Source organism: Chlamydotis macqueenii, chromosome 1 (assembly GCF_036417535.1).
Source record: "Chlamydotis macqueenii isolate bChlMac1 chromosome 1, bChlMac1.mat, whole genome shotgun sequence".
In the NCBI taxonomy this organism is placed as follows: domain Eukaryota; kingdom Metazoa; phylum Chordata; class Aves; order Otidiformes; family Otididae; genus Chlamydotis; species Chlamydotis macqueenii.
In genome coordinates this window covers 133785311-133809418 of record NC_141556.1, presented here as the reverse complement: position 1 = coordinate 133809418, position 24108 = coordinate 133785311, and the positions used below count along the sequence as shown (strand labels likewise).

Genomic DNA, 24108 nt, shown 5'->3' with positions numbered 1-24108 from the left:
ATCAATCTTGAGTATGTGCCACTTCAAAACTCTTAAACCCTGCCACCTTGCTTAAGGGAACCAAAATGAAAAGCTCGCCGGGATTTTAGCAAGAACGGTGATTTCCCAGCAGCTTACGGAAACGCAAAGTTTACCTGCAACAGAAACAAAGAGCTCCAGGTGGTCTGGGAAGCCCCTTGTGAAAGGAGAAGAAAATGGAGCTGAGGGAGGGAAAGCAAAAAGCGGATCCTAGAAGCAAGCACTTTGCTGGGAACTGGAAATCAGCAGGAGCAGAGAGGCACACGAATGACTCCGTTTTATCCGTACCGAGGGGGGCTTGCCGTCTGCAGAGCGGATTTCGGAGCCCTCCACCCCACAACCGCTCCGCTACCGCACGAAACCCGCTGCTGCCGAGCCCCGGAGAGGGGCTCCCGCTGCCCACCCCTCCCCTGCCCCACGGGTCACCTCAGGGCAGTGGCGGGAAGGGCCGTTGGAGGCGAGGCCAGGCCGGGCAGCAGAGGGGCAGAGAGGGACCACGGTGAGGGCTGGCGGGGGGTGGCTGCCCCTTCCTGAGCGACCGCAAGCCGCCGGCCCGTGACTTACCGCCCCGCTGTGTCTTTAACGGCGGTTACTCCAACCGGCAGCGCCCCTCGCCGCCGCCCGGCCCCGGCCCCGGCCCCGGCCCGCAGGTAAAAGCCCGAGGAGCCCAGGCCGCTGCTTCCCGCGCAGGCGACGGAGCCGGGGAGGGCGGGGCGCGGGCGCACGCCGGCGGCGGCCTCGTGGGACAGGTGCTCCGGTGCGGCTCCCCGCCCCGCCGCCAGCGGCGCTCTTCCCCCGCCTGCTCCCCACCCCCGGCGGCGGCGGCGGCGGCGCGAGTGGGAGGCTAGAGCGCCGCCCCTCCCCGCGGCAGCCCGGAAGTGGCGTATGCGGAAGAAGCGGGCAGCTTGGGTTTCCGCACACAGAGGTGCTGGCCCGTTGGCGTTAGGAGTGTCCGTTAACGGCTGAGCGCGGCCGCCGCCGCTCCTGCGCCATGTTGCGCGGCCTGGGCAGCTGGTTGGGGCTGGAGCGAGCAGGCGAGGAGAAGCTGTTGTCGGCCGAGGAGAGGAACAGCTCCGCGGAGGAGGAGGAGGAGGCAGCGGGCGTGGAGCCGGCCGTGGAGAGCTCAGAGGAAGGGGAGCTGCAGGTGGACTCGGAGGCGCTCCTCAGCCAGGCCAAAGGACTCGGCAGTGAGTGTCCTGCCCGCACTCGCCGGTGGGAGAGCGGGGCGGAGGGAGGCGGCCCGGCACCGCCAGCTGCGGGGCACACCTGCACCTGACCGGAAAGCGCCCCTTGCCCTGCCCCTGCCGCTCGCCGCGGCCGCACTGCCCTCCCCGCCGCCTCCCCCGCGGTCCCCAGGGCCTCTCCTCCCACTCACATCGCTGCTGGGGCCCTTCGTGCAAGGAGAAGGCTTGAGTGAAAAAAATAGCTTCGCTTGTTGGAGGGGTGTGTCGTGCCCAGCCACCTTCACGCGGGGGGTGCTGCTACGGGTCCGTTTGTAAAAAATAAAACTGCAGTCTTAGCAGCAAAATTCCCTTAGTGCGGCAAGAGCAGGGTAGCGACTGCAGAAGTGAAGGTAAACCAGTTTAATGTAGGTTTAGGGGTTAAAGAAGTTACTAGTACTTATTCTTGGCACATAAGCCAAAGCTTTAGTTGACCTAAACAGTTATAGATAAGTTTTAGGATGAGTTAAGCCTGTTTATTCTCAGTTCAACAAATGTAAAAGAAAAATCACTTTTCATTGAGATAGCTACAACTCCGGTGTACCTTGCATAGTGATGGAAAATGGGGAACACAAGTTTGAGGTGACTAGAATACTCTTTTAAAAAAAAAAAATAGCTTTGAGCATATTTTTCCGGATGTAAATGGTAATTCAGGTCAGTTTAGCTAGTATGAAAAATTATTTCAGTGAAGGAGTGTTAAAAGTCATTCTGCCCTACCCTTTTTTATCATATGTTTTCATATATCTTTGTTTTGCATCTCTTTTACATGATACTTGTTGACTGCAGTCTACGGTATACATCACTACCGTGTAGTTTTTCATGCAGCTCATCTAGTCTCTTCCACAGTTCCAAAACAATCTTATGCAATTGATGAAGCTGGAATATTGGTAGTGACCTAGTTCTCTAATTTCATCTTCATTTTTCTGCATTTCTGAAACTGTTTTTAAATAGCAGTTACTGACAGTGAGAAGTGTTTGGTTAAGTTGCTACCAATTCTGTGCACTGTTAAAGGATGTTACCTTGCTGGAGATAAAAAAAAAAAATTAAATCTGGATATTTAAAATATGAACCAAGTAAATGTCTGCAAATGTTCCTTTCAGTTATCATCTTTTTCAGAATTGTTACTAAATGAACAGCATTTCTTTAAGTATCTGTTCTGTTGTCAGTGTGGGAGAAGTGATGCATACGTATAGAATAATGTACTTCTTGGATTGGTGTGAGGTTTGTGTGTTTGTTTGATTTTTTTTTTAATGGGAAAGTAATGGGTTTTGACCATTTTGTTGAACTCATCTGTAATGAGGCAAGGCTGTAACTTGTGAATTCTTAGATAAAATTAGTCCAAAGTACAGCTCTGTACTCCTTGCTAAAGTGTTTTCTTACTGCTGCTCTGAAATGCCAGATCAGTATCAACTGCAAGGTTGGTCTCAGATGGTTCTTTACAGTGCTTTGCCTTGGGCTATCTTAGCTGCAGCAGATTATCTTTGTAGTTTGGACAAATACTTGTCTGGTTGTTTTAAATTCATCCTGATCTGGTAGTCACTCTGTTCAAGAAGGGAAAAAAGAATTTTCAGGGGAAGAATAAGTATTGACTGTTACAGATATAATTTGCCCTGGAAGTGAGAATTTGGTCTAGTGATCCATGGATTCATTGTTTGTGACACCAGAGAAGATTGTGGTGGTAGAAAGGCTTTTTTAAGGATTTGGACATCACTGTCTTGACACATGGTTACTCTACAAACATCTGCATGACTAACAACCAAGGTAGCTGTGTGGAAAGACTTCCCTAGCACATACAGAATTTTACTGGTAAAACTGAAGCCTTCGATACATTATTTTTTGCTCACTTTTACATCATTACAAAGGTTAGGAGAGTTTGTCAATGTAAACTAATATTAGAAATATTGTTACATACTTATTCTTAATACGGGCATAGATTTGTAAAATGGAGGGAAAGTTTCATGGTAATTTGAAGGTGGAAGTGTTGCTTTTCCAACCAATTCTATTTTTCTGAGGCTAAATACCACCGCTTACTGAGGTTTTAGAAGTACCTCAGTTCAGAAGAATATTTATCCTTAATGGAAATAAAAAGCATTTTGATCTCCAGACTGGTTCCAGAACTGCCCAAAACCACTTTGCCCAGCAATACCAAAATGTCACTGAACAGCAAATGTTTCAGCACCTTTTGCACCTAAAACAATTGCCTATAAGAAAGTTTCTAGGGTACATAAAATTACCAGTAAAAGCTGGTAGGGAGGAAGCAATCCAGCAGGCTGCTGGTTCCTCTGCTGTCATAAGTGGCACAGTATTATATGTATCTGTATCTAAAGTGTAGAAGATCGGCTTTCTTTTTTTTTTTTTATACAGTGTGAAGCATGTGATGGGTTGTAAAGCCTGATAAGAGATATGAAAGATGCTAGCAAGTACTTGAAAGAAATTTGGTTGCCACCATTCTGTGACTTATAAATGGAAGTTATATATTTCTAGTGAGACCCCACCTGGAGTACTGCGTCCAGCTGTGGAGCTCCCAACATAAGAAGGACGTGGACCGTTGGAGAGGGTCCAGAGGAGGCCACAAAGATGATCAGAGGGCTGGAGCACTTCTCCTATGAGGACAGGCTGAGAGAGTTGGGGCTGTTCAACCTGGAGAAGAGGAGGCTCCGGGGAGACCTTATAGTGGCCTTCCAGTACCTAAAGAGGGCTTACAGAAAAGATGAGGAGAAACCCTTTAGCAGGGCCTCTTGTCATATGACAAGGGGTAATGGCTTTAAACTAAAAGAGGGGAGATTCAGACCAGATACAAGGAAGACATTTTTTACAGTGAGGGTGGTGGAACACTGGAACAGGTTGCCCAGAGAGGTGGTGGATGCCCCATCCCTGGAAACGTTCAAGGCCAGGCTGGATGAGGCTCTGAGCAACCTGACCTAGTCAGGGATGTCCCTGCTCCTTGCAGGGGGTTTGGACTAGATGGCCTTTAAAGGTCCCTCAATCCAAACTAGTCTATGATTCTGTGATTTTAAAAAACAGGCTTGCTTGAGGGCTGGCTAGACTTCTCCATATTTAAGTATTGATTTGGTGATATAACAGAGAATATTTTATATGCCATCAAGAAGAGTCAGCTTTCCTAAAGGTGACATGAATGTTCCAAAGTAACTCATTCTGCCAGTGGCTAACAACTGCATGTTAAAACAACTAATTTTTTTTTTTCTTGGAAAGGTTACTTCTTACATTTCTAACCCATAAGGAAACTGGAATTTTTGTGAGGTCTTGAGAAAGAAGGTGGGGTTTTTGTTTGAAACAGAAGTGCTGAAGTTTTTGTTTTTTTTTTTTAAGTCCCTTATATAAAAGTTAAAGTTGATTTTCTAGAATAACTAAAATGTTCTTACCATCCCACGTGCTTTGCATTCTAAGGCCTCAAATATATCTTTGGTAATTGCTATGTGGTTTAGATCCACCATTACCTCTTCTAACCCTGTTAGTCTATTCTGTTCTATTTCAGTTGGAAGGGACCTACAATGATCATCTAGTCCAACTGCCTGACCAATTTAGGGCTGACCAAAAGTTAAAGCATGTTATTAAGGGCATTGTCAAAATGCTTCTTAAATGCTGATAGGTTTGGGGCATCGACCACCTCTCTAGCAAGCCTGTTCCAGTTTGACCACCCTCTCAGTAAAAAATGTTTCCTAGTCTCCAGTCTGAACCTCCCCTGATGCAGCATTGAATCATTCCCACACATGCTATCACTGGATACCAGGGAGAAGAGACCAGCACCTCCTTTTCCACTTCCCCCTCCTCAGGAAGCTGTGGAGAGCAATGAGGTCACCCTTCAGCCTCCTTTTCGCCAAAGCAGACAAGCCCAAAGTCCTCAGCTGCTCCTCACAGGACATGCCTTCCAGCCCTTTCACCACCTTTCTTGCCCTCCTCTGGGTGCATTTGAGGCCCTTCACATCCTTCTTACATTGTGGGCCTCTGAACTTCACACAGAACTCAAGGTGAGGCCGCAGCAGTGCTGAATACAGCAGGGTAATCACCTCTTTTGACTGGCTGGTTATGCTGTGTTTGGTAAATCCCAGGATGGGGTTTGCTCTTTTGGCTGCCAGGGCACACTGCTGACTCATATTGAGCCTGCTGTCAGCCAGCATCCCGGGATCCCTTTTTGCAGGGCTGCTTTCCAGCAACTCCTCTCCCAATCTGTACTTGTGCCTGGCATTACTCCATCCTAGGTGCGGAATCCAGCATTTATTCCTGTTAGATTTCGTGCTGTTGATGATTGTCCAATGCTCCAATCTACCTAGATCCCTCTGCCATTATTATATTTATTATGGCACTTAACAACGTTGTATCATTGTACATACTTTAACTCTGATATTACAGTTGTAATACAATTGTTCAAATGTAACAAAGTGCTTCTGACATCATTTCCTTATCTGAGAAATAAACAATACCCATGTTGTTTAAGATCCTTTGTCAATAAAGTGATATTTAAGGTTTCTGAAGGTTTGTGATATACATCTTGCTGCTTGCAAGTTTGTCCTTAAAAACAAACAATACAAGGCAACTGCCCATGCTACGTAGTCTTTCCCTGCCACCTTTCTTCACCTCAGCACTGCTAATATAAAAAATGCTAGTTAGTCTTTGGAAATATTTTATACTGCTGTTCTGACACTCTTTCAGCAAAATAAGCGAACAGGGCCACAGTGCTTCTCGTGGAGCTAGAAAGAGGAAGACAACGCAAAATAGAAAAGGGCAAACATCAAGAGAAAGCGTCTATCTTAAGACCTTTGAAGGAATCTCAAGTTATTGCTTGAATTTTTTCATGCATTTATTGCCTTGCTGCATGAGACTTTATTGTGCATGTTTTCTTTTAAAAAAATATAATTCTATTTTAATACAGTTGCTAAAGTTACTTTGTTGCTTAATGTCTCCAAAATACATAAATGAAAGTAGGTAAGACACGTTGCTTCAGAAAATTCATTGGAAAGCAGTATGTCAAGGACCATTAGGAATGTTTTGTTTAGTAAACAAGGTTCATGTATAAAAGCTTAGTTTACAAAGAGTTGTGAGCAAACATACAGCTTGATCATCATCACTAAAGAATATGAACTAGGAAATTATAAATAGGATTTTAGGAATTATTTGTTGGCTAGAAGCTGGGTTAAATGATTTTGAAAGAAGCTTTCAAGTATCCAAATATCTAAAGAGAAAGGAAAATAAATCTAGTAAGAGAACTGGATTTAAAGAGATCTTTTTTCAGGTCTTTCTTCTTGTCTGTGAAAGGTTACCTCTTCAATTTTGCCACTGCTGCTACAAAAAAGATATCTGAATCCGTTGCTGAAACAGCACAGACGATAAAGAAGTCTGTAGAAGAAGGAAAAATCGACAGTATCATTGATAAGGTATTTTATTTCTAGATACTTGATCTGAAAGATCTGTTTGCTTACTGTTGTTATAACATGTGGCAACTCTGGCATGTGATAACATTTCTTTAAGCTGGCTTTAGGAATTATGTATTTCAAGAACGGATATCTGCTGTCATGATAAATTATGTGACTGAAATGTAGACTTACCATGGGGTAGACATGCCAAAAAATGGTCAGTCAGCTTTACTCAGTACTGCATTTGTGTTCTGTTCCTTCAGATGTAGATACATTGGAGAAAGACCTGAAGAAAATATGAAAAATGCTGACATAGGAGGAAAGGCTGGAAGAATTAGGTAGAAACAGGCAGTTGGGGGATGTCTGGGAGATGTATGGGCTGGTTTTTTTCCCCCAGTTTATTTAGGTGGAAAGAGCTTGCGTGCTATAGCTTGCATCTTAAATGCATCTCAGAATTAGGTGAGCTTTGTGGATATTGTATACTTAGACCCTAGAGTTAGACAGGTATGGTTTCATAAGGCCCCATGAGTTATTGAAACAGCTTACTATTGTCCTATTCTTTCCCCCACCCTGACCCTACCACTTATCTCTTCCCCTCCCTGTTCCTGGCTGCCAGCTCCAGTTGCCTAACTACTGGTAGGAAGTGTTCTTCCAGTGCCTGAAATCATGAACTTGGCAGGGAAAAAAAAAAAAAGAAAAAAAAAAAGCAGCAGTAAGTGCTATGTAGTGTTTCGTATTTCTTACCAAGGGTAGCTTGGAAGCAGAAGGGAAAGGGAACTGGCTAAAACCAAGGCAAATGTAGCGGGACTGTGCAACCAGGCATGTCAGAGATGGGAGATGCAGCCAGACCCCCTCCACCTGCCCCTGTCTCTCAGACACCTCTTCAGAGGAACTAAACCGTTGCCTTTTTTTTTTTTTAAATTGCATTTCTTGATAGAATTAGTGTCCAAGTTAGTCATCGAATGACACTTAAAAATTTCTGTTATGATCAAATTTTGTCTCCAGATTTCCTTGACTTTTTAGTGACAACTGTCCATTCATAATAGCAGAGTTATATTTCCTACTACAGTATATTAGAGTCTAATGAAATTTTGATCCCCATCAAAAAGGAAAAATCAAGTAAGAAGGTTATTTGGTAATTTAATACACAAATAATAATGCTCATAAGAAATTGTAGCTGAGTACCTACAGCACATTTTATGTCTAAAATACAATTTTATTTTCTTCTGTGAATGCCTTAGAATAATACGAATTCCCTGTTTTGTCTACGAAGTTTACTTATGGGAGAAACAGGATTATATCATTGTAAAGCTTTTTTCTTACACCATATAAATTATTTTATTCCTTAAATACCAAGAATTCATATAACAACCAAGAGGAACCACAACGATCTGTTTGTATAATAGGCACTACAGTAGTTCTTTCACTGATGTTAATGTTTAACTGAAATACTGGGTTGTTGAAGGAAAAAAAAATAGGGATTTATCAGGATTTAGCTTGAAGACTTGCATGCTTTTTAGGAACTTGCTAAGTCAAAGCCCTCACTGCATAAAATTTGGATTTTGTGAGTGGTCTAAGTATTCATTGCTAGCTTCGTGGCTTTTTGCCTCTGCTTTCAACTATGGAATAAAATTTGCATTGTTACTTCTAGCTTATCGCATGCCAACTTCTGAGACCATTCTCCATTTTTTTAAATTCTAAATTCAATATAGGATATTTCTCTACATAATTTTTTAATTAAAATTTGTCAACAACATAAATGGACAAATGATTTTATAATTTCAGCTAAGAAGATATCCTGAAAATCATACTTAACAATTTTACAAGTCTGATTTATTGTAAGGGATATATTTCTTAGGCAACTCCTGAAACTTGTTGTAAGGCAAATGGTATCTTTAAGTGTTTAATGCTTTAAAAACATGTTTGAATAGGTCTCAACAGTTAGTTTGTGTTGTCTGTGCTGTTAGGCTGTACATGTATATGCATAGTATGCAGATATTCAACTTATCAGCTAGGATTTTCCTTCTTTTTTTTTTTTTCTTTTTTGTCTCCTGAACATGATAAAACTATAAATATAATTTTGAAAGCGTACACAGTAGTTTAAACTTTTAAAGGCAAGATTGAATATTTTGGTAAAAAAGAATGTATGATCTACATGAAACACCTTTAATTAACTTACAAAAAGGGCCACTAGGGATATAGGAATATGATCCTGCAGTGTATTTGAAAACACTTTCTGAGTGAACGTGAAACAAGAGGAGTGAATTTTTTTACATTCTGGTTCCCTAATTTTTATTTTAGACAATTATTGGAGATTTTCAGAAGGAACAGAAAAAATTTGTCCAAGAGCAGCAAACAAAAAAATCAGGTAATGTATGTTTTTTTTGATAATGCATAACATTGCATAAGCTAAAACTTTGTGGAAGCTGGATAATTGAGCTATATCTAAACCTAATATATCAAAACTCTGTTTAATGAAACACATTGTAGAGGAACTTAACATATATTCTGGAATAGGAAGATTACTTTTTTAAGTGATGTTAGTGTTACATTATCCAGTTGGTTTAGATTTGCTTTTTTAACCAAATTCGGCTTTATGAAGTTAACTCAAAGATCACTGTGCTAGCAGAGCTGATCTCTTATTGTTGTTTTGAATCTTAAGTCAGTGTATTTACTGAAAACAAGCATGCTAATTACCTTTCTTTTGAGCTTTAGCAATCATGTCACATTTTCATAATGACATGAAAAACATGGGTTAGGGTTTGCACTATAGTGTTTAATTAGTTTGGCTGTAGGAGTTGCTCTGCTTACATGAAAGGCATAATTGCTCTTTTGCTTTCCCGTAAGTCATTTGCTCTATAATTGTCTGTGATCTAAATCCTTTTGAGTTATCCACCCATGGACTACTGACATCACTTCAAAATAAGCACAGGGTTTTTTTCTACGTTGCATTTCATCATTGACTTTTCTCTCTTTTAATGTGTTACCTGAATGCAATAATTTCTGACAGTTTGAGTAATTAGTGGCTCTATTGTTAATCTTGAAAATGAGCTGGTTTTAAATGGATCATGCCGAATTTTTTCATAATCTCTGTAGTTAGTATGTTCGTCAAGTTTCTTCTTGCAAGACTGCTTCTATGACCACATTGTATTTCTGTTTGCATGTCTTTTCGTAAACTTTGGCTTCTGTTAAGATATTTCTACAAGTTTCATGAAAATAGAGGGAGCTAGATTGGTGAAAGGAGGAGAGAGACAGATGGCCTAACTGAAAGCAGCATTAGCATCAGGTGTGAATTTGTGTGGATGAAAGATCTTGCTGATGTCGGTTGCATAGGCAAATAAATGTTGTTAGTTTTAAGTGCACAAGAATTATTTGTTAGCTGTTACAGATGCATCATAATATCTCTGTAGGCTGAATTTGCATTGACAGTGAAGAGAATACTAGATTTCTATATATTTAAAATAGTTTATTTTCCTCTGTGTACAGCCTACAGAACTATTTTAGAAGTATCTGTGTAAATATATAAATCAGCTGAACTCGTGCATGCTTATTCAATGTATAACGTTGTAATTTATAACAAATTTATAACTTATTTTCTCCATCATTAAAGAATTGGTGTCTTCTGGGTGTTAGAAAATTAATACAATAATAAATAATTTTGAAAACTTAATTTAAACAACGTTTATATGTTTAAAGTGAATCTAGAAAATGCTTTTTGCAGGCAGCGTAACCAGTTACACAGCACTACTTCAGTAACTAAACTAAGAGGCACCAAGTTCTGACTGAACACACTGCAACTAAATCCCCGCAGTTTTAGTTTTACAATAACAGAAATCAGCAACTATTCTTTTTTTAATTTACCTCTGATAAGCAAAATCCATTCCTAGAGTTTCTCTCTTATGCCATGAGCTTAGTTTAGGAAAAAGGAAGGATGAATTGGCTTACTGATGCAAGTCTGCTTATTTCTGTGACAGTATATGTTACTTTATGTAAGGTGTTTTGTTTGTTTGTTTTCAAAAAAGTAATACAGATGCAATTATGTTCCTCCTTTCAATAACAGAAGTAGCAGTGCCTCCCTGGGTAGACAGCAATGAAGAAGAGACAATTCAACAACAAATACTGGCCTTATCAGCAGTAAGTATTTTGTTTCCTGTAAGATCTGATTTTTTTTTCTGTTGGAGAGGTTAAAACTTCCTTTTTCTTCAAAGTCATTTTTTCTGGCATTATTAAATTATGTATTTTCGGTATACTACTTTTAATGTGTCTATCACTGCACTGATCGTGTGCAAGAGTAAATAGTTCTTTCAGTATCAACTTGAGTCAAAGCAGATGCCCAATATAATTTTTTATTTTGATTAAGTCTTTACAGCTTTGTGGTGTGATGGAATTATGTGGGAAGTGAGATTTCTTTGCTAGTCTTGTGTGTGAAATATGATATCCTTTTTCTGATATCAGTTAATGACCGTAAATATGTTCTTCAAAGGATAAACGGAATTTTCTGCGGGATCCTCCAGCAGGTGTGCAGTTTAATTTTGACTTTGATCAAATGTACCCTGTTGCAATGGTGATGTTACAAGAAGATGAACTTCTCAATAGGATGAGGTTTGATCTTGTTCCCAAACAGTAAGTAATTTCTGCTGGTAACTATGTATGGTTGTACTTTCAATATGTCTGTAAATAGTCAAAAATTACTCCTTTTTCTTTTCACTTCCTTCAATTTTTTCTTTATGTAGTTCCTTTGTGTGTATTTTATATCTGCTAATTTCAAATGCATTCAGTGTTTCATGTGCATTGTGGTTTAGCACTTAGAGGAAAGAACAGAAGTAGATCTGTTAGAAATTCAGAACTAATAAGGACCTGTTGACTTAAGTATGGGAGAGGCCTTAAGTTTTACCGTGTCCACTGGAAACAAAGGTAAAAGCAGCAACAAAATTATTCAGGTCTATTGGTGTAACTGATACCCCAGAAAGGTTATTAGAGATAGTCAGAGGCCCCCTGGAGAAATTGTAAAAGAACACATCACAAAACAGCAGCAATGCAAGCCAGAAATACTGTTTTTGAGTGGGCGGTAGGAAGATCTCAGTGTTGTGACTGCCTTCCTTCTAGTGGATCTAACTAAAAGATCCACAAGGTCTTTGTCCCAGTAGTTCCACTACAGCTTCTTGATCCCAGCTTTGTTACAGTGCTGTTTTTCTTCATTGCCCAGTCCCAGACTTGTTTCATAGGTCAACATTCTTGCTAAGTAGAAGTTCCCAACATTAGTCTCTTGCCTTAGGATGGAAACAGGAAAGAAAACATATTTCTTTGTGCTCTTTTCTATCTTAAATCTCCTCCTTATAAGCCTTCCCAGCTGCTTATTTTATTTACCCCATTCCCTGCTATTCTTTGCTGCTGTCAGTCCTAAAGCTCTACCCAAATTCTAGGTCTTCATCAGATCTGTCTCTGACACTGTCCTCAGCCTCTGGTCATGCTATCCTTGCCTATATTACCCCATTGCTTAATAGGTTCTTTTTTTCCTGTTCTTAGTCTCAGTAGTCACTGTTTGCCTGGAAGGGGGAAAAGGTAACTTCACTCTCTTCTTTCTTTCTTGACCTACACGTCTTCCCCTCCATGGGCCTTGCCATTTCTGGCTTCTGTTCCCTCTGGGTTAAAGTTGGGTCTTTTCTTGTTTGCTGGAGGATTACCAGAGGGAAATGTTACCTATGAAATGAGAGAGTCTCCCGCTTATCAGAGCTGGTCGTTTCTGAGATGGCGGTTTCTAATTATTGAAGGTCCTGCGGACATGCTGAAATATGTGAAGATGGTGAAACAGTTCTGCAATCTAGGAATGGCTTCTGCCTATAGATCAAGGATGTTCCAGTTCCACCTGAGGCCTAGGGAAGACACAGATGAATACAGTTTCTAAAACTAACATCTTGTCATTGTGAAAGTGAAGAGAACAGGGTTATTTGGCTTGTTTAGTTTGTTCACGTAATTTAGCAAGAGAGATGGAACAGCATGATATTATTGCAAATTATAAATTGCTGCATGCTGTTAAACTTTTTCTAAAGAAATAACATTATTATATTATGTGTTCAAGTCCATCATAACTGTTTTGTAAGAGAGAACTTCTACAGTGATGTATTTTTCATACTGTGATAATCTCACAGATTTCTAAGTTTTTACTTAAAAGGCAGGTATATCTACTCCTTCCCTCTGCATATTTAATTTTGTTTCATTGCTAGATGGTAAAGGAACCATATTTCCAAGTGTAGTAATCAAAATCTGTTTGTTCTTTCTAGCATAAAGGAGGAAGTGTTCTGGAGAAATTATTTCTACAGGGTGTCCCTAATTAAACAGTCTGCACAACTCACCGCACTTGCAGCTCAACAGCAAGCAGTAGGAAAAGAAGAGAACAAAGGCAGAGAAGAGGATAGTCAACTGAAAGGTATGGAAAGGATTTGTTTTAGCACAGCTCGTTAAGTTAGTGTCATGCATACAGACTGTATACATCAGGTGATATCGAATTTTTATCCTGGATTTCCTATGAAATCAGAGTTTCTCTCATCATACTTGGTCTCTTTGTCCAAATGGAAGAAGAAGGGGCTCCTAGTGCTTTTAAGCCATTTTCCAGTTTCAGCCAACTCTCCAGTCAGAAGAGTGGAAATCTCAAGAGATTAAATGTTGTACTTGGCTTGTAACAGCTCAAGACCACTAGTGATCTCTGGTGTATTTTTTTGACTTGTCAGAAAGAAGTAGGAGGTACATTTGGCTCACATGATAAGACAAGAGGTACTAGCCAACCCAGCCAGCTGGCATATGGCTTTTGCTTAGGCCTCAGGCCAAACAAAGTTAGTGATATGGGGGTAGAATTACTGTGGTGGTGGAAGCAGACACACCTGCAGGATGTGGAAAGGCACACAGCGTATTATAGAAATGGAGGAAGATAGGGACCAAGAGACTACCTGGGATTTAGCCTTGAAATGAAAAAGCCACTTCAATGTAGGCGTCTTTAGTTACAATGATCAATTTATACAGATTATTCTTACTGACCCTCTTTTGAACCATTGGGCATCTTTATCCGCATGCAAGGAAATTCTGCAAGCAGGAATATATGCAGCTTAAAGAGTATAAAGCAGTTACAGGCTAAGACACAAAAGATAACTAGTAGCTCATTAAATCTTAGCTTAATCTAGATACGCTGACCACTTGCGGTAAGACACCTGAAGAGTCCTGGCAGACTGAGTAGGCATTAGGCAGAAGGAGAAAACCTTTGCTGCACCTTGGAAAAGATTCTCATATCCCCACATCAATAAATTGTCATCATCCATAAAAACCATTAATGCTGATATCCTGTTGACATTGTTGGCCTGAATGACAACCAACTGATCACTGCCAAGTTGACTTTCCCCCCTCTCAGATATATCTTTCCATATAGGTATTTTTACTTTTTAGTCCTTGCACTGCTAAAGATCCTATCTTTCTAATCCCACCTAAGTTTCTAATTTCACCTTTCTCATCTTGTTACAGACTTTCTCACAGCTCTTTTGCACAGTTTGGTAATTTTCTGCACAGTCTGAGCTAAGGTTACTCCTTCTTGGACACAGGCAGCTGAACTTTAGGGTGAAGGGGAGGTTACAAGCAGAATTGCAGAGCCAGGGCTGCATGTTGCATAGAAGATACCTTTTCAAAAACGACCGTTGTAGTTTCCTCAAGTGTTTTTTTTTTGTGTGTGCGCCTTTGCTGTCAGTTTGTCTTATTCTGTTTCTCATAGATTCTGTTCTGAGTGCATGTTAGCACAGGCAAGGTCCCCATCTGGAATGAACAAAGTTGTTTTGTCTGAGCTAAAATCTAAGCAATGCTGACAGGACAGGTCTGTTCAGAATCTACTCCAGACCAGGAGGCACCAATTCTGACTTCTTTTATCCAGGACAGTTGTCTGCTGTCCCAATGGGCTATGTACAAACATTGCAGCATGTCCTCATGTTGGACAGCATGCTGTCAATCATAGAAACAGTACTTATGGTATTTCAGGCTTTGTAAGCTTGAAAAAAAAATCATAGCCTCACTTGAGTATATTATATGGAACACAGAGGAGATCTAGTGACCGCAGGCCATGCAGCCGCTCTCCAGAGGATGCTAGCCTTTGAGGAGAGTAACTATTGCCAGCACGCCCCAGTGGGCTGTTGGGGACGAGGGTTCCCTTCCTAGAAGGAGTGACAAAGACAGTATAGAAATAGCCGAACATTATTTATGTGTTTACTATAATGATGTAGTTCTTTTGCTCAGTATAATTCAAAAGTTTGCTTCAAGCAAAGGAGTACAGAACTTGTGTTTGGGTTTGTTTATTTTTTCCTGTACCTTTAAGTTAAACTATGTGCAGGTTAAAAAATAGAGTTGAGAATTACATGATAGTGAATTTTCCTACTGTTTTTGTAGCTGTGTAAGCATGTTCTTTTCTCTCCATAGAAACAGAAGAGTAATAGAGGAAATGTGATTATATGGAGAAATAACTGATCAGTTTTGTGGAAGCTGAGACTTACTTTTTCTCCTCATGTAAAAAAACCCTGCTCTTAAATGTCCTACACTAACTCTTTCATGGCAATAAAAAGCTTTTGTCTTTACTTTTCAGTGCAGGCTGTATTTAGTCTCATATCACACTTACCTGTTCATATCTTACCTGTGTCATATCAGTTCTACACTCCCACCACATTCAGCTCCCACTTTTGTCATTTTCTGTAAGCAAATCATGTTTACTGTTACCCTGTGCAGATGCTATCACTCAGAAAATTGCTGGGATTCTCATGATTTCATACACCTTTGCAGCTAACTGACATCTAAATGCATCTTTCTTTCTGGGATTTCTTTCTTGTTGCGATTTTTTTGTATCTTTTTTTGGATTTCTGTTCCTCTGGATGTCTTATTCCACCAACTGCTAGGATTATATTATAGACTATTAAGAGTAGTGACTGCCTTCCCCTCTGGTTTCCGTAGTGCCTCACAACAGATCTTTGAGTATTGGATCCTTTCATTTGCTACTACATTTAGTCCTTTGTATAGAGGAAAAGGTTGCATTTGAAAGATTAGAAACATAAATTCTGCCAAAAAATACTTTCTTCACTCTTGCTTATAAACCTATTCTCTACGAAGTCTGTTTCCTATCAGTGTGCTTCCCCTTTCTACTGAGCTTTTTATTTGATTTCTTTTTCTGCATATCATTGCTTCAGTAAACCAATTTTGGAAAAAAAGCAAGCTGCTACTGTTGTGGCTGACTGGCTAGTGTTAATTACAGTGCTGAAGGGTTCCCTTATGCAAGTGTTGCTGTTTAACTCCCGTTGGGAATTGAATACCACACAGCCATTCTCTCACCCTTCCCCCTCCCCAGCGGGATGAAAGGAAGGAAAACTCGTGGGTTGAGATAAAGACAGCTTACTAGGATAGCAAAGAAAGATTATAGTAATAACAAAATATAGAGATACCAAAATATACAAAATGAATAATGCACAATTTCTCACCACCTGGCAAGCCGATGACTGATACAGCCCATTCTGAGCAGCGATCATAGAAACGAAACTTAAAAGCGATCCCGAGCAGCAAGAAAAGGAGTGAGAGAGCTGCCCACCGGCCACTCCCCCTTGTATAGTGAGCATGACATCTATGGTATGGAATATTCTCTGTGGCCAGTTTGGGTCCACTGCACTGGCTATACCCCTCCCAGCTTCCTGCACCTGCACATTAGCAAAACCTTCAAAGGGAGAGATGGCAACTGACCCTATTGAACAATAAAATTGTTATCTTTGAATCATCCAAACCCTTGGAAACTGCCAGTCAAGAAAAAGTTGCTGGATAATACCCCAGGAGTTATTCTAGTAAAATTATTGTGACTGAAAACAAAACATATCTTGTAGAATTCAGAAGACCAGTATAGGATATGCAGATAGATTTACTGTCCTAATGAAATGACCTTATATTCTGTAATGACAAAGATACATTTACCAGACTGCAGTAAATACATGCTTTGTTTGATTCGAAAATCACATAGGTTTGGGCAGCTCTGAATCATCTGTGTTATGTTTGCTTTAAATAACCTTTTTGAAGGGTGGATTCCCTAACTGGAGGCTAAAACTGGAAGTAACTGCCTGTTGGTAACTCTTCATAATGTTCTCTATAACATGGGTTTGATGGATGGACCACTCGGTGGATAAAGAATTGGCTGGATGGCTGCTCTCAGAGAGTGGTGGTCAACGGCTCAATGTCCATGTGGAGACCAGTCACGAGTGGCGTCCCTCAGGGGTCCGTGTTGGGCCCAGCCCTGTTCAACATCTTTGTCGGCAATATGGACAGTGGGACAGAGTGCACCCTCAGCAAGTTCGCCAATGACACCAAGCTGTGTGGTGCCGTGAACACGCTGGAAGGGAGGGATGCCATCCAGAGGGACCTTGACAGGCTGGAGATGTTGGGCCCGTGCCAACCTCATGAAGTTCAACCAGGCCAAGTGCGAGGTCCTGCACCTGGGTCATGGCAATCCCAGGTACAAATACAGGCTGGGCAGAGAATGGATTGAGAGCAGCCCTGAGGAGAAGGACTTGGGAGTGCTGGTGGACAAGAAGCTCAACATGAGCAGGCAATGTGCCCTTGCAGCCCAGAAGGCCAACCGCATCCTGGGCTGCATCAAGAGAAGCGTGGCCAGCAGGTCGAGGGAGGTGATTCCCCCCCTCTGCTCTGCCCTGGTGAGACCCCACCTGGAGTACTGCGTCCAGTTCTGGAGCCCCCAGCACAAGAAGGACATGGACCAGTTGGAGAAGGTCCAGAGGAGGGCCACGAAGATGGTAAAAGGGCTGGAGCACCTTTCCTATGAGGACAGGCTGAGAGAGTTGGGGCTGTTCAGCCTGGAGAAGAGGAGGCTCCGGGGAGACCTGATAGCGGTCTTCCAGTACCTCAAGGGGGCCTACAGGAAAGATGGGGAGAGACTGTTCAGTAGGGCCTGTTGCAACAGGACGAGGGGAAATGGTTTTACAATAGAGAGAGGTAGATTTAGATTAGATAATAGGAAAAAATTTTTTGCAATGAGTGTGGTGGAACACTGGAACAGGTTGCCCAGAGAGGTGGTGGATGCCCCATCCCTGGAAACGTTCAAGGCCAGGCTGGATGAGGCTCTGAGCAACCTGATCTGGTTGGGGATGTCCCTGCTCCTTGCAGGGGGGTTGGACTAGATGACCTTTGAAGGTCCCTTCCATCCCTAACCATTCTATGATTCTGTGATTCAGAGTTTCTTCTTAAAGCTGACTGATGTCTATAAAATAGAATTAATTGCCTTCCATTTTTATCTCTGTCTGTCTCCTTACCTGCTGTTTCTGCAAAGATAAATTAGCATGTTTGATGCGAAGGGACAAATGGAAGACATACCACATTCTGGCGTAGAGACTGTATAAGATCTGTAACAAAATGCCAACTTCTAGTCCTTCTCCAGGTATTAGTAAGTGTTTACTTGGGAATAAACTTACCTCATGGGTAGAGAGCACATCAGCGGTGGAGGAGATGACGCCAGGCCAGTATATCCAGAGCAGTGCTAATGGTATGTTCGTACCTCAGACTGGTGCACGGCCCAGTACAGAGCTGCTGTGCCGCTTCTCCGTGAGAGCAGCAGATGGAGCTCGAGGCACCTCTCTTGAGCCGTGCTTTGGGCACTGGGTGCTGAACAGTCACCTACAGCCTCCCCGAGCAGGGAGTGCTGGAGCCTCTTTGGCTGCGGTGTTGGGTGCAGTAACAGGTCCTCTGAAGCCTGGGAAGGGGAACAAAGAGAGTGGGTGGGGACAGAGCAGGGGGCATTGAGTAGATGAACTGTGTAAGCAGTGACACCTACCAATTAGGGAATTAATTTGATTAGAGCGGATCTTAATTTTAAAAATTAAACCTGAAAAAATTCCCCGCTTCAGAAATTGCTGAGTAAGCAGGAAGGGTCCACCTGGGCAGACTGCAGTAAGCAGAGCTGCAAGCTCAGAGCTGCTTTGCATGTTTAAACAAATAGAACTGCTAAGTAAGCACTCCATCACTACCACAACCTGCCCAGTATGTGAATTGTTCTTGCAGCCACCTGGCTCTTTATTGTGACTCCTCTACCCTGCTAGTTGCACGAGGAGGAAGGCTGGAGTATTCTTTTACTTGCCAAGGAAAAAGATCTGTCCTTGCTTCTAAACAATCATTGTCTTCCTAGCACCATGCTACTAAATACAGAATGCACAGCGAGTTTTCATAGAAAACTGCGACCATCTTCTAGGGTTTATGTTTTCCAGTGACTTCCTTTGCCTGTGTGAAAGAAGATAAAGCCATGGAGCGCTGTTCTCATGTGCGTTTAGAGGTGTGCATGCAGATATAGCCTGGTATAGCTAAGCACTAACTAGTGCCCATGTCAGTAATAGTACCCAACCAGGGGAGTTTGGGAACTTCTATGATAGGCAGTAACTGGATTTCGTGACCAAGTCTACACCTTTGTAACTTTAAAGGTCTTGTGACATGTGGTGCAACCTGTAAGTGTCTTATAGAAGACATTCTTTCAGATTCCCAACTGTTCCTGTTTATGTAGTTCTTTGGATCACTTTGAGGGGCAGAGGGGTTCCTGTGATTTAACGTTGGAGTCATAATGAGGCAATGGTTTGCTAAATTTGCCTCAATTAAGAATAGAAAATTCCTTTTCTTCTGTTTTGTTGTTGTAAATGCTTCACCTATGGCTGAATTCAGCTTTTAACCACCAGGATTTCTTCAAAGATAAAATACAATATTTCCTTGTACATTTAATAGCTATGCAGATTAAATGAACTCCTCATGTATTTAAATGTAATCTACCTTTTTTTCTCTCTCTTGATAGAAACAGTACGGCCAAAAACACCACCTGTTACAATAAAGCCTCAAATAAAATCTCAAGAGGTAAAAAAAATGCTGTTATATTTTATCTGCTACTTAGTATGTGAAACTGTTACTTAACAGGTAATTATGCATCCTTTTGAGTAAGTTGTGCTATGAAACCATAGTAATACAGTATCTGGCAGTCCTAACCTGCTGCTTTTCTGCTGTGATATTAATTTTAGTGCACACACTTTAAACTAATTTTCAGTAGAAAAACCCAGTAGTTTATCATTAGCATCCTGCACACTGTAATGAAACATGTTTTTACTCTGAAGAGTGACATTTCCAAAATGTTTGGAGTAGGTTTGCATTGCATTTAGACATGAGGGATGCCCTCATAAAGATACATGTCCCATGTTTGTCCAACTCTTCAGAAGTTGTCAGACTTAAATGATGCATTGCAATAGCAACATTCTTTTATTGCAACAGCAAGAAGAGTTTTGCCTGATTCTGCAAAAACCTTTACCAAAGACATGTAAAGACTCTTGTTGATTTCTGGATTGTAAAATCGGTGCCAGAGAACGCTCTTGGCAGAAGCAGAGCTGTGCATTCACTTGCCAATAATATGCAGTGGACTAAATTAAGCTAGAAAGATTTCCAGAGAACAGTCCTTTCTTGATCTTATTTGTGTGTGGAAAACTGTTACTGACTTGTTGTCAAAGTTTAATATTAGTCTTAGGTACTCCTACTTAGGAGTTTATTATTGTTTCTGAAGATTAAAACAATAAAAAGATTTAAAGCTGTTAGGAGAACACAAAAAGGAGGCTAGGGTGAAAAGCAGATAATTTTCAGTATAACTGTGTGACATTTTTGTTTGTACAAAAATAAAAGAAAAATAGCCCATAAAGAGAAATAGTTGTCAGAGTAATGCATTCGGTTTGTTTTTTCACTGATTCTATCTAAAAGGGAGTCACATGAGTGGAAGTATGTATTGGTTACCTGTTTCCCCCTTTTCGATAAGCTTATACAAAACTATTTTACTGCAGGATGAGGAAGAGATTTCCACAAGTCCAGGTGTATCAGAATTTGTGAGTGATGCTTTTGATTCTTGTAATCTGAATCACGAAGACCTAAGAAAAGAAATGGAACAACTGGTGCTAGACAAAAAGAGAGAAGAGACTTCAGTGGTAGAAGGTAAAGCTATTATTACCTTCTGTGTCTTAAATATGGTAATTCTAAGATAAATTGATTTTAAAAAAATTGTAATTCAATTTAGGAAAGTAGATTTGTGACTGTTTTTCAAAGTGTATGAAACAACCTGCAATGAAATATTGCGGAAATTAATGACAATTCTTACCACAGTCAAATGACGTCGTATACAGAATGTTAGCTGTGAGGATTTTAAATCCAAAGAACCTAACAGGTTTTAGGTGACTCTTTTATGAAAATGACAGTGAAGTGGTTTTTTTCTGTCTATCTCCTCCTTTCCCTGCTTTGTCTTTCATAGGTCCTTACGTGTATGAGTTTTTCTTTCTTTAATTTACATCCTTGTAGGTAAAGCACAGTATTTGGAAGTCAGGCTATGCTTTCTTCTTGTGACACCAGCTAAAAAGGCAATATTTGCACCAAACTGTGAGCTTGCAAATGCCTCCACTGTAAAAGGTTTATATGCATTTGGAAGAGTTAAAATTTAACAAATAGCTTTGAGAATGATGAGAACAAATAAAGTGGGCCTTATACTTGATTCAGAAGAACTAATGTCAGTGTAAAAAGCATAAAAACAATCTGTGATTATGTGACTGTGGCCATACACAATGAACTGTTTGTAGATGCTTATCATAATACAATTTTCAGAAGTCACCTTACAGTGTGTTTTGGATGTTGCTGAATCCTTTTCTGAAATTGTTATTTTTTTCCAATACATAGCCAAACTTGAGGCATTCCTAAAAGTAATATCAGTTCCTTACTTGCAGCTTTTTGATGGAAGTGTTTCAGTAAGTCAATAAGTTAATTGTAATTTGTTCAGAGAAATCTCAGCTGGCCTTACTGACTTGGACTATGGAATTACATACCTTCCTATCTATGCTGAAGTATTAACCAACGCTTCAAACATCCATCTCCTCCCCCATACTTCTGCATATGATACGCAGAGCTAATTAAACCAGAGATTAACAACACAGGAATGCCTTCTGACTCATTTTTTGCCCTGAAGTATGAAATATGATTACCTTTAACCCTGATTAAATGAGCTTGCCTAGCTACAAATGTTCGTGAGGAGAATACCTGCTTTTTTTTTTTTTAAATTATCCACAGTATTTGAACTTGATTTTTTTTTTTTTTTCCCCCATAACAGTATATCAACAAACTTAGGAACTTGATTCATTTTTTCCTGGAGATTTAAAAATACCAAGGGAGATTCAGTTGATAGTAGACCAAAACACTGTAGGAGATCAACTTGCAAAAGGAAGCTTGTTACAACTAAGCTGCATATTTGCTTTTTATATCTTTCTTACAGTACGCACATAGGAATATAGACTTGTATATTAATTAATTCCTACCAATAAGATTAAATGTCTGATCTTGAAGTTTTAGTTTTTAAGGAGTGTTGTCCATAAAGTTCAGGAGGGGTACAAGAGAGATTCAGTGCAAATTCATCTAGTTTTATATAAATAAGCAATATTCTATATTATCAATTTAATTCTTACACATCATTTATCTCTTGTAGAAGAAACTGCTGATTGGGAAAAGGAATTACAACAAGAGCTTCAAGAGTATGAGGTGGTGACGGAATCAGAAAAGCGAGATGAAAACTGGGATAAAGAAATAGAAGAAATGCTGCAAGAAGAAAATTAAGCATTTTCACAAAATCACTATAACCCTAAGCTTTTTCTGAGAACTGACATGGATTTCTGCTTTCATATTTTGCTTACGAAAGATCTTCAAAAGACATAAAAGAACCTAAAATCATTATAATTCCATATAGGGATACAAGAATTATTTCTGTTCTTTATATGAGCAGTTTCTGAACTTGTACATTCTTCAAAAGAAAAAAAGAGACAGACACTGCAGGTTATATGTCATAATTAAAAGCGATAACATTGTTACATGAAGCAGCAGTTTAGCTTGAGGCGTTTTTATGTGGTCAAGAAGCTCTACAAAAAGATTTCTAAATCTAAGAATCTCAGTTTGTTTGTCTACAGCCTTCTGTTTGGGATGTAAAAATGGATGTTGTAACTTAGTTCTTGAAAATAACTTTCTCAACACATTTGCACTCTAGTTCCTGTATAATCTGTAAATGCATACTGGTTTTGAGTTACTTGTAGCTAGTAGCTTTCATGTGTATTTAACTCCCTTAATGTACGTAGCCAAAGAATTTCTGGAAAACCCTATCAAAGAACTTCCAAGAATTTGTTATTAAAAAATACTAATTCAGACTCCAAAACAAGTACTGATGAATTGTTGATCATATATTATTAACTGGCAAACACTTAAGCATTAAATAAGAACAGAGTTATTAACTGCTTGAATTAAACTGTTGTTTTTGTTAAATCATCATATTATGATACTGCTTTTTCTGCACAGAGAGAAATTATTTAATACATTCTTTCTTCGGAAGACTTATGTCTCCATTTAATTTTGCTGGCTGAGTGAGAGCAAATTAAATGTGTCTCTTTATTTTAAGTGCTGAAACACTTATGTAAAAATTTTGGCTGGTTGGACATCTTTATTAAATACTGTAGATATGTATAAAATTGACTCATTTATTTGGAGGGAGGGCAGAGTGGGGGGCAAACATATTTCAAACTTATACAGATTTCGAAAATATGCTTTGGAATGAACATGGAATTTAAATAAAAAATAGCTTTCTTTAAAAGATTTTTTTTTTTAATTCTTCTTAGGCATCTGGATGTTTCCTGTAGTTCTACCATTAAGTCGGTATCTTTATATCTATATAAAAATTAAAATGTTAGGTTCTATTTCTCATCTATTTCATAAACTTCTGTGACAAAACATTCATGAAATTCCAAATATGAAGGAAAATGGGTAAAATGAAGTAGGTAGGAGCCATTAAGCACAATTGAATTATAGGCATGTTACATACAGTAAGCTCTGTCTTAATGACATAATTCTGCAGAAAACTTTTGCAAAGAGACTGAACAGATTATAGCTGTAATTATTCAGTCAGTACTCATCCAGTGGGAATTGAAAAGAGCTAAGTAGTTTTAACAGCTGCTACTGTAAGAAAGGACTATTTTAAATTGTCTCTATTAGCAACTTGGACAGAAAACCCTCCTGTATTTCTCATTATGGAAAATTAATTGTTTAAAACCTGCATACATTTGGCTTCTCAAATTAGTTTCTTTATTAGCATACACTTTATAAACTAAAATCATCTTAAGCACGATTTGTATTTTTATAGTGTTTTTCACTTTTAGTTAACAGATGCGAGATAAGTTGTGCTAAATAAGAGGTGCTTGAGGAGGTTTTTCTATCAGGGATTAATTAAAGACCACACAAGCTCTGGGGAGACCTTACTGTGGCCTTTCAGGACTTAAAGGGGGCCTGTAAGAAAGATGGGAACAGACTTTTTAGAAGGGCCTGTAGCTATAGGACAAGGGGTAATGGTTTTAAACTAGAAGGAGGTAGATTCAGATTAGACATCAGGAAGAAACCTT

General features: G+C 40.0%; 1 protein-coding gene across 1 annotated transcript; it reads left to right on the top strand.

Annotated features, from left to right (window-relative positions):
* Positions 1 to 923: 923 nt before the first annotated feature.
* On the top strand, positions 924 to 22950 carry SYAP1 (synapse associated protein 1). The gene is made up of 9 exons (XM_086767666.1): positions 924 to 1205; positions 6513 to 6631; positions 8912 to 8978; positions 10671 to 10744; positions 11094 to 11233; positions 12892 to 13037; positions 19455 to 19513; positions 20479 to 20626; positions 22158 to 22950. Exons 1-9 carry the CDS (start codon positions 1010 to 1012, stop codon positions 22283 to 22285), a joined length of 1077 nt encoding a protein of 358 aa, XP_086623792.1. The 5' UTR covers positions 924 to 1009; the 3' UTR covers positions 22286 to 22950.
* Positions 22951 to 24108: the final 1158 nt, after the last annotated feature.

Excerpts from the sequence above, each read along its gene's own strand:
- SYAP1 (XM_086767666.1), top strand. The coding sequence starts at position 1,010 with ATGTTGCGCGGCCTGGGCAGCTGGTTGGGGCTGGAGCGAGCAGGCGAG. Across the intron at positions 10,745-11,093 it reads AAATACTGGCCTTATCAGCA|GATAAACGGAATTTTCTGCG; the intron begins GTAAGTATTTTG and ends TGTTCTTCAAAG. Across the intron at positions 19,514-20,478 it reads CTCAAATAAAATCTCAAGAG|GATGAGGAAGAGATTTCCAC; the intron begins GTAAAAAAAATG and ends ATTTTACTGCAG.